We start from the raw sequence: 17,698 nt of genomic DNA, 5'->3' as shown, positions 1-17,698 counted from the left end.
TTTAGGAGGGCAAACCTAATCTTGACATACTGTACCATACTCTGGTGACAGTTTGATGGTATAAATATGAGTATGAATAATAAACTTTCATAATAATTAATAATATTTCTTGAACTTGTTGCTATGATCAGTGTGATCAAGAGGCCCAGTGTTGGATATTTGTAGTAGATGATTGTATAATCACCTAGAAAAGGTGCTTTGAAAGCCAAAATGCACTATACGTCAAAAATAAAACAGCTGTGGAATTTGTGCTATTTAATTTCATACTGTAAGGCACAGTTAGGTCACTGAATACGTCCCCTTATATCTGTACAGGAAGTGATGGGTTTTGCCCTGTATGGAAAGGAGATACCTTTTCAATGAGCTACTCCTGTTGCTCAAGCTTTGATCTACCCCTTGACCAATTGTTTCATTCACAAGTAGAAACGCGATCCAGGTGTGAGAGACACTAGACAGACCTGTGCATGCATGAACTAAAAGCAAAGCCATGAGCACAGCACAAACAGGTATGTTAAACCATCATATTCAGGCATCTTAAATGTTAAAATGCAAAATCTGATTTTATCAAGTTTAATCATAAAAATGAAGAACAGAAAATACAACACAATTACAATCTTTTTTTTTCTATGAAAGTCTTCCATTCATGAAAAACACAAACACATATACATTCCAGAAATATCAGACTTTGTTTATAAAATGACTAATTTCAGATACCGTACATCTACGCAAATCCTTTACAAATATATATACTCTGTGTGCTATGAAAAATGTCCACAGTGTGTCTTCCTCAGTACATGTGAGGTGAGGTGGTCGTCGGGCTGAGTCAGAAGAAAAGAAGATGTGCCGAGGCTCACAAGCGAGTTTCTCTGTCGGGATTGCAGTCCAAGGCCAGTATAAACTGCTCACAATGTATAGAGCTGTTCTCCTCTTTCCTCAGTGTTTCCAACTCTGCACTCCCATTGGTCAGCACATGTTTTTCTTCTTTCCTAATATGTCTTTTGATTAGAGCAAATCCCAAAATACAAAGGAAGAAGGAGACTGTTCTCAAGCCCAAAGTCAGACCCAGGTAGACTATCCTGTACAAAAAAAAAAGCAATACAGTTATGAGTACGAACTGCTCCATCACGGTTTAGGCCAGCTCTAAGTGAAGCTACAAATCCCTAAAGGTTAGTCACTACTGGACTTTTTCCCATTCAAAGTTGTATAAATAGCATTTTCTTCTAGTCCTTTTGGAAGATGTTGTAATTCCACAATCTTAGCTCTCTACTAAAGACAGGACTTGAAATTAAGAAAAGGTAAAATTACTGCTCTTTTTATTTATTACAGTCAAAATACTTTGGTCCAAAACTGCAATCTCTCAGGCACTACCGTTAAAACACAGCGGTTAACCTGACTGCGACAAGGTCAAATCTGTAACAGCCCAGGGATGTTACTGAACTTTTTTTGCATTTTGCATGTAGTTGCAGTAACTACTGTAGCTGTAGGCAACACCCTTAGCGTCTAGGATGACCACCTTCTGTCACAAAGCGATTGCACCGGTCACCTGGTGGGAAGCAACCTGTCAAAGAATTGCAGTTCAATTTGGACCGACTACAATCAGTCTCAGAAAGACGAGTGAAGGTTTCCAAAGAGCTGCTGCCTAATTCATGAACGCAGACACACTTCCAACATGTTGTGATCACAAGTGAACAATACTTGTCTGCGATGCATTTCTTTCCAGTAGGGGGCTTGACTCAACTGCCTGCCAAGTGATTATACTCTAGTTCCTATATTCAATTCAATTTTATTTATACAGCACCAACAGACGCCTCGAGGCACTTTGTATTGTAAGGTAGACCCTACAATAATACATACAGAGAACAACCCAACCATCAACGACCCCCTATGAGCAAGCACTTTGGCAACAGTGGGAATGAAAAACTCCCTTTTAACAGGAAGAAACCTCCGGCAGAGAGGGGCGGCCATCTGCCGCGATCGGTTGGGGAGAGAGAAGGAAGACAGGCTAAAAGACATGCTGTGGAAGAGAGCCAGAAATATAAAAGCAGGGTTGCTGAGCGCCTGTGCCACTTTGTGGTTAAATTTGCTGTTCCTCAGCAACTACATCACTATTTGTGGGGGAATTTCTGAATTTCTGTTTTAATTCTGTGAGGTTCTGGGCAGACTCTCAATGCACACTTGTGGTTAGAAGTTCAAAAAGAAACTACCAGTTGTAGCCAATCTTGATCATTAACAAGAAATTAACAGGACTTGGCCTCGTCAAGTTAAAAGGTTTTGTAGAGCCACTTATTAAAAGATTTAAGTGAATGATTTAACTAAATTTAAACGAGTGCACCCAAGTTTTCTTTTTTAAATGTATTAAAAATCTATCCTGTACAATCACTCCACCCTGAAAAAAACATTAAGAGTAAAGTGTAAGAGTAATATGAAAACATGTAGACGCAGACAGGACCAGGTTTGTCATTTTCAATGATTTTTCACAGTAAACAAGCAAATTGTTTGTCATTGCCAACTTGACTCCATTCAGTGGCAAACTGATACTTGACTGAATCCATCCTGTTGCCCTTTTTTCGTGGTCTTGACTCACCAAAGTCGGTCTGAAGATGAAAACTGACTGAAGTGGTCTTGGACCTTGTTTCCATCTTTGAAGCAACCATTTCAAGTGCAAGGAGGTCATTAAACATGGTTGCTATAATTTTGTTGTGCAGCAGTCTCTAACCAACGGTTTCCCTAGTGTGCCTAACATCATCAGTTCACTGCTGACAGCGTGCAGTTCAGTGGTTTTCAGATTATGGGCAGAGCCCCAACAGTAGAATGCACTGGGCCTCCAGCTGTACATTTAAGATCTGCTATGGGTTCAGCATTTTAAATAAATCAACCATAACTCATGGCTGTGCGTAATAACTTGCACATAACTTGATTACAGGGACACTAAATCAAGAGTTTGAAGGATAGCCAATCCCACAGAAACTGCATGCAAAGTTAAAATAAAGCCATCTTGCAAGTACCTGTAAGCTGAAGTGTCATATATTCTGCAAGCTCCTCTTCCTCCACACATCTTGTATCCCCATTTGAGGCAGGTCGTATCAATTATGGCTCCAAAGTATATAGGGGCAGGTATTCCAGCTGTGTTACAACATATAAAGTAACTTATGTCAGATTTTCAAGTCAAATCACGGTTCGCCTGAACACAGGTTACAATCGAAACAAGTCAGACTTCCTTACAATAACTTCGAATATTAATAATTATACTGCTAAACCGATAATTAGCCGTACTAAGCTAAATACTTTGGGTTAATTTAACATAAAAAGCTATTTTTATTAGTGATCTCCAAATGTGTATCCTTATAAACAAACAGTATTCCAATAACTGTGCTCACTATATATATTATGCTGAATGTCAGCTTGAGGGAAATGTCTGTGAGCCTGAAATTTAAATGAAGTAGACAGTGATGTATGCCAAGAACAGCAAAGGTGGTTCTCACCAAGGGTACGAGTGGCCAAGGTGTGGATTCCAAGAGCGAGAGACTTCAGCTCAGGTTTAATGCACCTTTAGAAACAACACTGTGGTATTAGACAGGACTCAACTTTTAACCTGGCAACACTTAAAGAATGACAATGAAAGAATGACATTTGTATTTCTTAGAGGGAGACGTTTCAGAACAATACAAACAACATTACAGCAAAAAGTGGCTTTAAGGCACAAAAGCAGAATATGACAGACCTGACAAGCAGCATGAAGCCGGGTGTACCCCCAAGAGAGATGATGAAGGAACTGAGGACAGACATAGCCAGGAAGTACGGAAAGACTTTCTCACAGCTGTCCCTGTGTGGACACTGACCCAGTGTGGCTGTCAAGTTGCCTGGTTGGGTATTAGCCACCGCGAGACACTTGCAATTGTTGAACACCTGACAGAAAAGAAAACAAGGTGTAATTCAGTGATAAATGAGCTGCGGCACAGCAGGAAACACTTGTTCTGTCTGTATCACGGAAATGTCACATGCTACTCTGTGGTACGATATGAATGAAAATTGAGAATCAAGTCTGAATATCATGCTGCGTTTACTGAAAAACATGCAAGTTTCATGAGGGCAGTGGTGTGTGTCTGACCGTGTTCTTGCCAGAGCCAGTGGAGGAGTTGCATCCAGCCAAACACGGGGACACATAGGTGATCCCGTTCTCTCCACACACTGGATCCCACTCTCTGCTTGTGCACGAGCAATCCGAATTACAGTCAGAGATGAGAGACTGCTCCTGATAAGATAAGCCCCCCAGTCTGCATGTGACACAAAAAAAAAGGCATGTGATTGTCAGCCCTTTTAAAACATCGATCAGACAAGAAAAACGAGCCATGGAATTAAAAACAGTGACAGATTAAATAAATAAAACCCCAATCCCCTTTTCTCTGAATCTACTTCCTGGTTTGATGACTATCAAGTCCACTAAGGAAAATATACAAAGGTATTACATACCCACTATATGAAACTGTGATGCCTGCGACCTTAGCGTTCTCACAGCCCATGGCAAAGAATAGGAGTGACAGAAAGTAGCCCAGCAGAGAGGTCCCAAAGGCAAATTTAGCTGCTCCCATGATAGTCAGCTTGTACTTTTTCATCACAACCCCTCCGGAGAACATCCCAAGGGCCACTGCAGGTATGTTGATCATGCCTATGAAAAACCGCAGAATACAGCGTATCCTTAAATGGATGGAGAATCGAGAAAGAACTTAAACAGGCGATATCAGGCAGCAACATCACTCGCCAGAAGGGATCAAAGTCAGAACACTCATGTATATCAAAGCACTCTCATTTATATTTTACTTAAGTCATGTTGCGAAAGATGAAAATAAGTTATGGTGGTTCAGAGGATCTGGGACGTATTTCTCATCAGCCGATATACTCTTAACTCGGGATGGGTATCGTTTAGGTTTTATCCGATACCGGTGCCAAACCGGTACTTTTGAAACGGTGTCGGTGCTTAAACGGTGCTTAAAGAATGGAGAACACAAAATTGGTCCAAAAACCTCTCATGTTCAGCTGTTTTTTTGTAAAAAGATAACAATGTTAGCCTTTTCTGCAGCTATGGGGCATATATGGTATTGCTCTTGGCTGGAAGCAGTGCTTAAACAATGGAAAAAACACAAACTTTGTCCAAAAACCTCTCATGTTTAACTGTTTTCCACTTTTTCTTTGGTCATTTTAGCCTTTTTGGCCAGGGTGAAGGGAGTATCTGCCATCAAACAAGAAGACAGCCGCATGTAGCTATGATGATGTTTGCTAGTTCACCTTACATGCATTAATGTAATAACGTGGTTAGCCTACTAAACGTAAATTACACACGAACAACATTAAGCTACTCACGCAGAGAAGAACGGCTGCTGCTGCCATCAAATACGGCGCATTTCTTGGCTTTTAAAAACAACGCTATGCGTTGCCAGGTGTTTCATCAGATTCGAGGTGTTACCTCCTTTGCACAGCATCACTTTAAAGCACTTGTTGCAGGCTGCTGAGTTTGCATATTTTGCTGTGAAGTACAGCCAGACTTTTGACCGCTTTGCCTTGGGCATTTTTAATCTGTAGCTCTGCTCTAAAAGAACGTACGTACCCGCCTACTATCCTCGGAAACGTAAAATGATTGGCTAGAATCTAAAGTGTATCACAGCTCAGGAAAAAAAAGCACCGAAATAAAGCACCGAAATGTGCGCTGCTTTTCGGTCTGGTTACTACCGTTTATGTCAGAACCGGTGCCATCATGGCACCGGATACCGGTACCCATCCCTACTCTTAACCCACTCGGTTACAGGGGACAAAAAGAGCAACGTTGTTTCCATTCGCATCAGGGAGACATGTTAATTGGTCTGATTGCCTCAAGTGCTTTTAAATCAATGTCTGTCATTTGTCTGTCAAATGCCCAAGGACTGAGGTAAACCAGGTTGTCATCTTGAATTTGCAGCATTTACTTAAGAGGGAAGTGGGAGTCGGGGTATAAAAAATGTATCAAAAGCCAGCTCATGAAACTCTTATGATGACCATCCAGCTCACATCACTTTGCATCCTTAAATAGGTACTTTTCAGCCAAACAGCAGTGGTTCTAAGCAAGCTTTTAGCTCTACAAAGATCTTACTTACAAAGATAAAAGAACAAAATAATCCAAACGAGGTAAACATTATAAATTAGTATAATATCTTGCTCACCCATGAGAAAATTGGCTTTTGAAGCTGACTGGCCGTAGTGTTGCTCAATGTATTTGGGTTTGTAGGTGACCATACCAATGAGAGAGTTGAACTGAACAATGGTCACACATAAGTAGATGGTGTACACAGGATTTCCAAGGAGACTCTTCAATGTGGGGACGAATTCTGTGAAAGGATGTTTAAATGAGTGATTTTCACTTCTTGAAGTAACCTCAGCCTTTTATTTTGATGTATCATTAAAACTATTTTGATTTTCTCACATTGACACGAAGGAATAAACTTCTATTTGTGTTTACTGTCGACAGAAATGACAGTATTATATATACTATAGCAGTAAAACAGATCTTAGAGCCGTTAAGATTCCATTAATTGCATACAGTCAGTTTAATAATACGGTTAAAATGGAAAATCAACATTCTTTCATAAAGCACACTGTGATCACTATCCTACCACTGGCCATCAGATGTAAATTAGCTGGCTCCTCGGGTCTGAACATGTGCTTCAAGCCTGGGGAATCTTTAATAAATCTGGTTTGCTCTGGTGTGCAGTTGGTGTCATGCTTTTCCACAGGCATCGGCAGTGATTTTGGCAGGAACCAGAAAGGAACGGCAGACATGAGGGTGATGGCACCAGCAATGAGATAGCCCAGCCACCATGCGCCCACCCAGCGGGCATCGCCAGGAGTAATAGTGATGGTTTCTGTAAAGACAGAAGCACATTATTGGCGCTGTTCATTCTTTTATGATTGTAATTAACCACAATTATGTATTTACTAAAGTCACATGCCCCTTAAGCACTTGAGTTGAAGCAAAAATGATTACTTTTTACTTTTACTGATTACCTTTTCAAATTCTTAAAGATGTAGTTGATGGTTAGATAACATGTTACTCACCCATGTCCACATATCCAATGTCGACATAGATTTTGGCACACAGGGACCCCAGCAGGTACCCAAAGACAGGACCAATTATTGATATTGTCTGGACACAACCTGAGACACACAAAAAACACCTACTTATAGCCTAATATATGTTGGGTTCATCTCTGTATCATTAAAAAAATATTGTTCATTATATTATACAGTACAGTCAACTTATATCAGAACTCTAATTTTTAAAGAAAAGCCAGGTGGCAAGATCCATCTAATCATAATGGATTACATTATGTCCTATAAACAAAAAGAAATCAAACTGTACTGGATAGTTTAGTAAATCTTCTTAAAACTTCTGAAAACTGAAAATGAAGAGAGCCACTACAGGCAAAAACAGTGTAACTGTAGTCAGGCACCGTTAGTTGTATGATGGAGCAGCTGTATGCTGATATTTAGTGTTTTCTAATAAAGATGCATTGTGTTTTTTTAAAGGTTATTTTCTCAAAATGAGCTTTCTTTCCCCTCATACTCTGAACTTGACATCTTTGCTTTGGTTGTGCTTACATACAACAAACGTTCCAATTTTATTCCTACAATAGGAATGGCTCAAAAACACTGCTCAAAAAATTAAAGGAACACTTAAAACATGTCAAATCTCATTGGGGGAAAAATAATCTGGATCTCTATACTGATATGGACCAGGTAATAGGTTAACAAAAAAGAAATATGCCAAATTGCTTCATAGAAAAGAGCTATTTTCAGAGTGACAAAATGATGCAGGAGGCTCGTCCATTTTAGTAAATGGCCTGTATTTGTATAGCGCTTTACTAGTCCCTAAGGACCCCAAAGCGCTTTACACATTCAGTACACATTCAGTCATCCACCCATTCACGCACTGGTGATGGCAAGCTACATTGTAGCTGGGGCGCACTGACAGAGGCGAGGCTGCCGGACACTGGCGCCACCGGGCCCTCTGACCACCACCAGTAGGCAACAGGTGAAGTGTCTTGCCCAAGGACACAACGACCGAGACTGTCAGAGCCGGAGCTCGAACCGGCGATCTTCCAATTACAAGACGAACTGCCAACTCTTGAGCCACGATCACCCATTTTGCCAAAATTTCAGCTCATAATGGTGCTCAGTAGTTTGTATGGCCCCCACGTGCTTGCAGGACAATACTAATGCATGCTCCTAATGAGACGGCCAGGTGCAACCTGGCAACATTGGATGAACCGAAGCATAATAGCTCCTAGAATTTTTTTATTGGATTTAGCTCAGGTGTGTGAGGGGGGCAGACAGTGGTATCAAGTCCTTCATCCTCCAGGAACTGCCTGCACACTCACCACATGAGGCCGGGTATTGTTGTGCACCAGGAGGAACCCAGGACTGACTGCACTAGAGTGCATTAGTCATAAGGATTTCATCCTTATGACTAATGGCAGTCATGGTTATTTTGCGTAGCCTGTAGAGGTCTGTGCATCCCTCCATGGATATACCTCCCCAGATCATCACTGACCCACCACCAAACTCATGCTGAATAGTGTTACAGGCAGTATAATGTTGTCCACAGCTTCTCCAGAACCACTTTTCATCTGTCACATGAGCTCAGGGTGAACCTGCTCTCATCTGTAATAAGCAGATATTCGCCTACCTGTGCAGTCTCTGCAGTATATTATTGTTTAAGTGCGACTTAAACAACATTACAAAACAGTTTCTTTTCTGCCTGTTGACAGCACTTTGGTTTTTTTTTTATTTCTTTTAAAGACATCCAATATTCCCTAACATGAAAGCACAGTGAAACAAGAATATTCCTATTACAGAAATCTATAGAAGGTTAACTCATCTTTAGTAGTACCTAATTTTCTAGTTTCAAAATAACCTTCCAAAAAATTTCTAATAAAAAAAAAAATCCTATCAAAGCTATCAGCTGTAACGAAGGTGGATTACCAATATAGAGAGCAGCATTATCGAACTGTGCGTAGTCATCAATATAGGAGATTCCCAAAGGCTGCACTGGAGTCTCTCCAATCCCACGCAGGATATTTCCCACCAGGACATAGATCCACATGGAAACACTAGACTCTTTTTCACAGCCTGCAGTTTAAAAACAGCAGTCAGAATCTCAATGACATAGAGCCTTATGCAGCTCATGATCCATCTCAATTTCGCAGGTTACTGGCCATAAAACAACAACTGTGACCTTGAGCTTGACCTTGAGAACAGTTTGGATTATGACACACATGGTGATTGTTATGTGTAAGATTGGTTGAATTCTGAACAATACAATAGGAAGACTTGTGTGATTTATGAACGGCCTCGCCATCTGCCAGATGGGCCGAAACTATACATTATGATTTACACTAACAAAACATTGATGAAAAATATTCTCTTATCACAATAAGTCAACATATCTTACTATAATCCCTGCAATCTCTCTCTGTTTGTCTGTATGTTTGTTTCTTTGTCCCCCAACTTTGCCTGCACTATCAAAAGTTGGACACACACTTGGTTAATCTTAGGCCCCTGAAGGTTCTTATCAGCATTAGATATTTTGACATCAACATTTAGAAACTACCAAGCAACAGGCTAAAAGGACCTATTTTTGGCCCTCATTCACCTACAAAACTTTATGTAAGTATCCAGTCATTTTAATTTCATGACGATAACTTCTCATATCTGCATATATATTCAAAAAAGCTGGCCTTTATATGAAATAACACCATCACATTTCCTAGAAACTTCCCTATAATGGGCTAAAATGACCTTTTTTGCATTTATGTACCTATAGCACCTTATAAAAAGTACTGTATCATTTTTATTTCACAGCCAACAGAATGAATAGCCTACTCATTTAGTACTATAGCATGGACATGTGCAAGTTATCGCAATTCATCATCAAAAATGACTTGCAATCAAACAAGTAAAACATAAACACGCATATGCTGACCTAGCAATGATGCTAGCACGAACAGTATCTGCAACCTTAATCACATTTGTGCAATTGTCATAAACAACATAAATGTTTTTTGTCTTACCTCTAGAAGGCAGTATAGAGGGTCTGTCACCCGCCCTCAGGGACTCAGGTGAGCTTGCCGGACATGGAGAGAGGTTATTGGTCGAATTCACTGAAGATCTAATTGATGTTTCGATCTTATAGCTGCGTATAAAATACCAATGTGACTGTTAAACAAGGGAAGGGAGAAAGCACCAGGTATTGTTAGATATTCACAATGTGAAGCACAAATACATCAGAGACTACAGAGATCAAAGTAATATGTGAATGGAATTTGTGAACAGCGATGCATGCATTCAGACACTGCGCTTTGCCTACCGGCCAATGATGAAATGAGGCATGGCGATCAGGAAGGTTCCAAAAGACATCAAAATACACCCGATTGCTATGATCTTGGGTCGGTGGAGCTTGGCACAAAAATAACTCACAAACGCAATTACCAGCAAATTCCCTACAGGGTTAAGATGATCAGAAAAGAAGATGGAGAGGAGTCAGAGGCATCAAACATGAGATGTACTGCTCAGAATCATAAATCATGAAAAGTCTCACTAACTACATCATACACATGATGTGTTATTTTTGATAAGCCCTGATTCTGATCCACAAGTCTGTAACGACATAAACCATTACTCCAAGTCTGCATACTGTGGCTTAAAACTATTTTTCACTCTTCAGTAGTCAGTTAGGTATGCAACAAGGCACTATTCAAAGCTTAAATGAGATGGAAGTATGCAATGGTATTGGGAATATTAACATGTCGTCATAATATTCCTGGTTCAAGACCTCACAGTATTCCACAGCATAACTAAGGAATGGTTTAGAGTCACCTGATCCAGTTCTAACTATAAGCTTTGTCACCCGTCTCTACTTTTAAGCCTCCTTTAAGCACTCTCGCTGTTTCATTTGCATCATAAAAATACAATAAATAGAGAATAAACAAATACAGCCAATAAATACAGAAATGTACAGAAAGAGCCTGAGAAACTCACCTATTTCAAAGCTGCCGTCTATGATGCCAATCAGATAGCTGGGGATATCAAATCGCCTTTCTAGCTGTGTAATTGTGCTCTTCATGTAGCTGCCAGATAAAGCCTTGGCAAAGTAAGCAAAGGACAAGGCTGCAAGGAACATCTGCAGAGACACAAAAAGAAAAAAACAATACGATGTCAGGCAGACTGGCTCTGATATGGATGTGTGATTGTTTTTGATTTTGACTGCAGTCCAAACATCTCATAATTTCATTCTTTCATTTTTCAGGCGCAGATTCAAATACAACTACAAAATTAAAATGAATTTCCGAATGAAGTTCGAAGCAAAAACACAAGCCTGCACTAATTAACCTTAAACCTATCACAAGACTTAGTGAATGTATTTCTTTTATACGGGGGTTTTAAGGCTTTATTATGACAGAGCAGTGGAGAGAAAAGCTAGAAGAAAGAGTGAGGGAAGACACAGTAAACTGCTGGGGGTGGATTTAAACCCAAGCCTCTGCAATAGCCTTATATGGGCATATGGGATATGGGTTGCATGCTGAACCCAGTGAGCTACAGCAGCGCACGTGAATGCATTTCTTTGAGGATACATGTGTGTGTGTATGACATGAATTTGCAGTTCAGATACATCTTTATAAAAGGGCAGCTGGCAATATGCGCTGGGCCAGAGAGTGTATTGAGCTCCCTCCTTCTTCTGCTCAGCCGCCTGTGGACACTGACAGTCAGTCACAAAGGGAGGATTAGAGAAGCCAATCCCACAAGGACACAGACACATCCTTGGACACATAATTGGAAACAGGTGAGCGGTAACCATAGCCTGCACTGTAAGGGATTAAAATAGTGAAAGCAGAAGAGACTGCTTCCAAACAACAAACTGCAATGCATTATAAATGCATTATAATAAATATGTCAATATAACCTATTTTCTACTTGTCCAGAAATATCAAATTCTTTTCACTTTGTTTTTCATACAATTTAAAGTTAAATTTCAAAACATAATGATTGCATAACAGACAAAATTATCATAAATAGGATCATTATTCACACCCCATACAGGACACCACAATAAATGCGCAAAACGCATTCATACTAGCTGGACAAACTCCCATACACGTTCGAATATTCTGAGACAGTGCCAGCCCAGTGATCCATGGCCACAGTGAAAACTGCATTGTTCCTCCAAAAGTCAACTATTGCATAAACTCTCTTCTTTAGTACCCCTGCTACATGACGTTACGGACGTGTATCATTCAGTAAAAAACCTCCACAAGTCTCTGCAAACCCAAGCTAGATCCTAAGCTGTTCACTAAGCAGCTTTTTAATTATCGCTCAGTGTGCCTCATAATCCAATAAAGAGGCACAAAACCTCCTTTCAGACCTCTTTTACAAAAGCACAAACTTTGTCTAAGAAATTTTTCACAGCGACTTAATACCAAGTCCAAAGGGCACTGTGAGCTGTTGCACTAGACCTCGCATGGTCATCAACAAGGCTTACATGCCCTACACTTAACTCAGATTTTAAGTGGGTGTTTGATAGATTCGTCAACACAGAGAAAAAAGTGTGATAAAGTGTTTTTACACAAACTGGCTGAAGAGTTATCTCGAGTAGTAGCATTTACTTACACATGAAAGCACATAAATGAGTGCCGCCAACTAATGAATCTACTCTGTGTCTTTTAGACGCACGTGATCCCACTTGATAGAAAGAGAGAGAGAGATTTGTGTGCACCCTCTAGGCCAGTCAGATGACTTGGGAAAATGACAAACATGTGGGGCCTTTGTCCTTTTTGGCTGAAATGATTTCTACGTGTTCATATGACTTTTCTCTGGTAAACAAAACCGTCTCCGTTGGCTGGTCTCATGTGTAATTACAGGCTGTATAAAAGAAATGTAGAAAGGAAGGTCCTCCCAGTTTGATGTTTGGACTTTTTAAGAATGAGAACAAAAGAATTATATATATTTTTTAATATTTAGAGATTAAAAATACATGATGCCAGTTTTTTTGTGAATATTAACTCACTTAAGATTGTTTTCGGTAAGAGGGAGAAAGTAGACTACCTTCAGATTTGGGTGACAGGAGTTTTTCACTGTGGAGGAGTCAGGGTTGTTGTCCACAATCCAGCTGTCTGTGGCTGTGTGGTCCATTTTCTTCATAGCAGCCTCCTACTGTGGTTTCTCTTTTGATGACTTACTGTAGCTGTTCTCACTTGGGCCTATTGGAATGAAGTCAGATTTAGAGATTACATACCAAGCCAGTATTGTGCAACAACAATCAGTTTAGTCTAGTTTAGTTTATTAAGATCCCCATCAGCTGCTGCAACGCAGCTTTACATTTTGACAATGCAAAGGTCTCGTATCAGGGTAAGCATTGATCACCTAACCTTTGCACAGATAAGACTGATTTACCATCATTACTACAGTGCACAGACAATATTTCAAATTCATGTTGCCATTTTTAACACTGGTCAAAAGTCAGACCAAATCCAGTTCCAATTATTTAATCCAGTTTTACTGGTTTCTTGTATTATCTGCATTGGTAACAAATTCAGTTCTTCCATAGCCTTATACAAAACTGTTCTTTTGATTGAACTGGTTCTTGGTTTGGGTAACAAAAATCTAACTAACCTAACTATTCTGTCTATACTGAAATACAGGTTTTATACAAATGAATTACTACCTTTGCAACAATAATATTTCTAATAAATACAAGTAAAGAATAAAGAAATCTAAATTTTACAATTAACTGAATTAAGACATTTATGCATTCTTACAATATTTGTTCTACGCCCACAACCATTCAAATCATTTTTGCTGCCTTATTTTGTAACATTTGCAATTTCTTAATCCGTTCCATTGTACCACCCGACCATACTACTGGGCAATAATCAAGATTAGAAAATATCAATGCTTGGATTAATTGCATGGATTTTGGTGCCAAATGGCATTTAACTATAGAAACACCATTTCCTATTTTAGCAGTTATATTAGTAATATATGCCCTGTCCAGGAATATTTATTGTTAAGGGTTATTATAGCTTAAAGAAATAAGTGGATAACAGCATTTGCAGAGTCCCTGGTTCAATCCTGGAAGGAGACACAAATCCCTTCGGGCTTACATCATGTGGAACAACCTGCTGGGGTGACGTCTTATGAATAAGGAAGCAGATGAAAGTAGCTTTCATAACTTAAAGAAATACTCATAAAATGACTTGTACAAGCCTGCTATGAAAAATGTAGGGGACAGCCCTATATGCCCTTTTTTGAGACTTGATGCTGGCATCAAATTAAGAATTTGTAAAACAATACCACTTCTAAGTTTCCACATTTTTATGCTTGAAGTTTTCCTTGATCAACACGAGACTTACAAGACCTACAAAATCTCCACAACAGATAAATTAATATGTGTGTGGTATAAATGTGACTATTAGTTAGATCTAGTCAATCAATTTTTGTCAAATTTGTATACCAAATTTCAATCAAATCTTCTTTCAGTTAATTGTTCTTATTCACGATCGTTAGCTTTTTGAACTACAAGAATGACTAGTGCAATTCCTTGAATGGTATTTCAAAGGGGAAAAAATCCCCATACCCTTGTTTTTTAAAAAAGCGGATAAAGACAATGAATGTGTGAGCCACTCTCCAAATGTCGCCGTTAGGTAAGCATAGCGAATTCATCTGACAGTCTTCAAAACAGACTGCAAATAATATTTAAAGTAAGTCAAGCAGAAGAGCAGCACTCGTTCTTAAACACTGGTGACATTATGTTAATGATTTCATGATGCAAAAAAAAGCAGTGTTTTCACAGTGCAAGCACTATATGACAGTATATAACTGCATTCACATCAGCAGGAACAACAGCTCATTCATGAAGCTAATGGAAAATACAAGCAGCTGATTTATGGATGAAGGGCAGCTCAGTAAATACACCAAATTGGCTATTTCATCCTGGGGAGACGAAGAAGCAACTACGACTTGTTGATGTAAAAATATAAAGAAAAAACCTTGTGTGTGGCATGTGGTCTAGTGTTACAAATGATACAGAATGAGAGACAGCAGGGCCAGGATGCTTGTTCAGTGATGTGAACTTCTCACTGAGTGCACTGAACCATAGCATGGCTTTGAACTACTCCTCCTTTCTGTCTTACAGAAAAAAAAGCTGAGAGGGCTGAAGATGTAAAGGTTTAAACACTCACTCAACAAGGACAGACATTCAGCAGTTTCTTTTGACACAGCTAGTCTGGAAACTATACAAATGCCCACACTCATGTTTTGCACTGGCAAAGCTACATTTTCTTTATAAAACCTCGACCAATTAAGGTTGCACACACAACAAAGATCCCCCTGTGTGTAATGAAAGGTTTCTCAATCATTAGTGTGCATAAACATCCACAAAATCCCCCAAACATTTCATATGTTTGGCTTGAAGCCTGTTTAAGTTTCCTCCGATAGAGATGTTGATAGGAAGCATTCCTTTTGTACAATCATACCGCCTTCTCTCTAAAGGTCCTGGTGAATCCAAGTGCCATCTGTTGGCAGGTCCTTTATTGAATCTCAATGATTAATGGTTACACATCTACAAAAATTGCATTTCTGATGCTACAAATATCAGTGATATGAATGTGTAAGGCTCTTCTTAAAGTCTTTGCTCTGTTACAGTTTCACTGTGGAAAAACACGCCAGGATCTTTTGCGCTTTCAGTTGCGCAAGACAAATGATCACCGAGCGAAAAGCAAACACTTTTAATCAAGCTGAGCTCAAAACACCGAGAAACTTCAAATGATGGCAACGAACGGGCTATTTATTATTAGCAAGCACGTGACCCCTGTTTAATTATCCATCGGTGGCAGTGCGTGCAGGTTGATTAATCACTGTGTACTCAGTAAGCTTTCACCGAATTCTCCAAATCACCTGCTGTTCTTGCAGACAGCTGTGTGCACTGCACCATTTAAGTGTATGATGATGCACAGTTGAAGCTTCACTGACAGTTTTCTGTTGGGGCTTTTTTTTTTTCTTGTCACTTGAATCTACAGCTATTATTATACCGCTGATTATCCACTAAATACACACATACGTCAAGAAATGAATATTCCCATTCTCATGAATGACTGGGGATAATAACTCGAAAGAACATCATGATACTTACCCAACTGTGGAGGCTTCAAAGCTTTCTCTCCTAACGACGTATTTGAGGCTACTTCTTATTCAGCACACAAAGAGGAGATGAAATGATATCCAGTGGTTTAAAAGAAAATCTTCAGTCTCTCCTCATTAAGTCGCCTACACTCACACGGTGTGCTATTAGGCTATGAAGGGAGAACAGCGTGGAGAACGGACACGGTAGACACTGAGCACGATCTTCGGTGGAGCACGCATATACCCTGAACAGAGCCGGGGAGGGGGGGAGCAAAACTATGCCCAGCCTGCGTTTCATTGAGCCCTGGTAATCTGCAGGCTGTCAAACGTTACATATGGGTGCATGAGTGTAGGTAGGTAAAGCAACCCACATCACTAAGTCGTGAATTTCTGCGTTGAATATCTAATAGATTAGACCTGTTGTGACGCAAATTTGCCGCAAAAAATGCAACAGCCGCTCTGCTTTTCACATAATTCCGCTCAAAGAGTGCATGTTTGCCAGTGGCTTCCAGTCGCTGAACAGTATGCAGTGTTTACAGCTTTCAAGGGGTGAAAACACTAAAGGTGAACAATTCGACGTTCACAGACAAATGCAAATGAAGTGCATAATACTGTCATTAAGTTGATAATAGTCTGATGGCGTAGTTTTTACTTGTAATTACAGCAGATACTAAATAATGCAGCAGTTTTCACTGAGCATTTGTTGATCAAACCATGACTGTGTTACTCAGTTATAGTGAGTCTGGCTATTTAAGGTCTGGTGTTCATGGTAGCACTGAACAAATCTTGTATACTTTTCTATCCAGTGAAACTTAGTGAATCCTGGAAAAGTCAGCTCTGTTAAAAGTAGGCCAGCAACAGTGAATATTCAATCAAGTTTTCAATCGAGATTCAGTTCTTTGCTTGAAAACTAATTGGACATTTCAGTGAACTTGCCTTGACCCTAGAAATGTATCACGTGAATAGGATAAGATGTAGGATAAAATGTCAGTTCAACTTCAGACTGCTTTTCTTACTGGCCTCAGAAAAAAAAATGCATGCTCTGGAACAAACAGGCAAACTAATTTAGACAAAAGTAAAAGTCTGCACAAACAACAAAGGTTCAAATGTGCTTTCAGTGTTTGTCCCCTTGATAAAAAAAACATTAAAAATCAATAAATTAAGTCATGATTTCCTCACTGTGCCTATCAACACAGGAGGGACCTAATCTCTTAAATTCCTCTGTTGCCATGGGGACACCTGGCCTATGTAGCTTTTACTGAATTTGTCAAAAACGCCCCATATAGCTTCATTGTTAGTATAACATGAAAATTATGTAGCGAAAGTTTAAAAATATTCTATAATTCTGCCTGTAATCGAATCTAATGTGCTTCCAGTTCTTACAGCTGCTGTCAGGTGGGAATGGTGTGCTTATTCTCTGTGCCCATTATGCAATACTGTTCTTCACATATGTATCAAATTCTTGTCAGTCAGTCAGCAAGATTATATTACCTAACCA

The 17,698-nt window shown here is 39.6% G+C and overlaps 1 protein-coding gene across 2 annotated transcripts; it reads right to left on the bottom strand.

The window, feature by feature from the left end:
- Positions 1 to 556: 556 nt before the first annotated feature.
- On the bottom strand, positions 557 to 16,526 carry LOC146382833 (solute carrier organic anion transporter family member 1C1-like). 2 transcript variants are annotated; one of them, XM_084933777.1, is made up of 15 exons: positions 16,211 to 16,524; positions 13,126 to 13,280; positions 11,065 to 11,206; positions 10,394 to 10,526; positions 10,098 to 10,219; positions 9,010 to 9,156; positions 7,084 to 7,182; positions 6,642 to 6,890; positions 6,192 to 6,356; positions 4,471 to 4,666; positions 4,109 to 4,274; positions 3,722 to 3,906; positions 3,483 to 3,547; positions 3,006 to 3,123; positions 557 to 1,076 (listed from the first exon to the last, which is right to left on the bottom strand). In XM_084933777.1, the coding sequence occupies exons 2-15, from the start codon at positions 13,219 to 13,221 to the stop codon at positions 851 to 853; spliced, it is 2,109 nt and encodes a 702-aa protein (XP_084789903.1). In that variant the 5' UTR covers positions 13,222 to 13,280; positions 16,211 to 16,524; the 3' UTR covers positions 557 to 850. The 2 variants fall into 2 exon arrangements, with proteins under 2 accessions (XP_084789903.1, XP_084789904.1); XM_084933778.1 differs by lacking the exon at positions 13,126 to 13,280 and having other exon boundaries at positions 16,211 to 16,526.
- Positions 16,527 to 17,698: the final 1,172 nt, after the last annotated feature.

This window comes from Perissodus microlepis, chromosome 7 (genome assembly GCF_051167445.1).
Source record: "Perissodus microlepis isolate ML-2025 ecotype Zambia chromosome 7, ASM5116744v1, whole genome shotgun sequence".
NCBI lineage: Eukaryota > Metazoa > Chordata > Actinopteri > Cichliformes > Cichlidae > Perissodus > Perissodus microlepis.
Note: the sequence above shows the minus strand (reverse complement) of the source record. Positions and strands in the feature narration are given on the sequence as shown.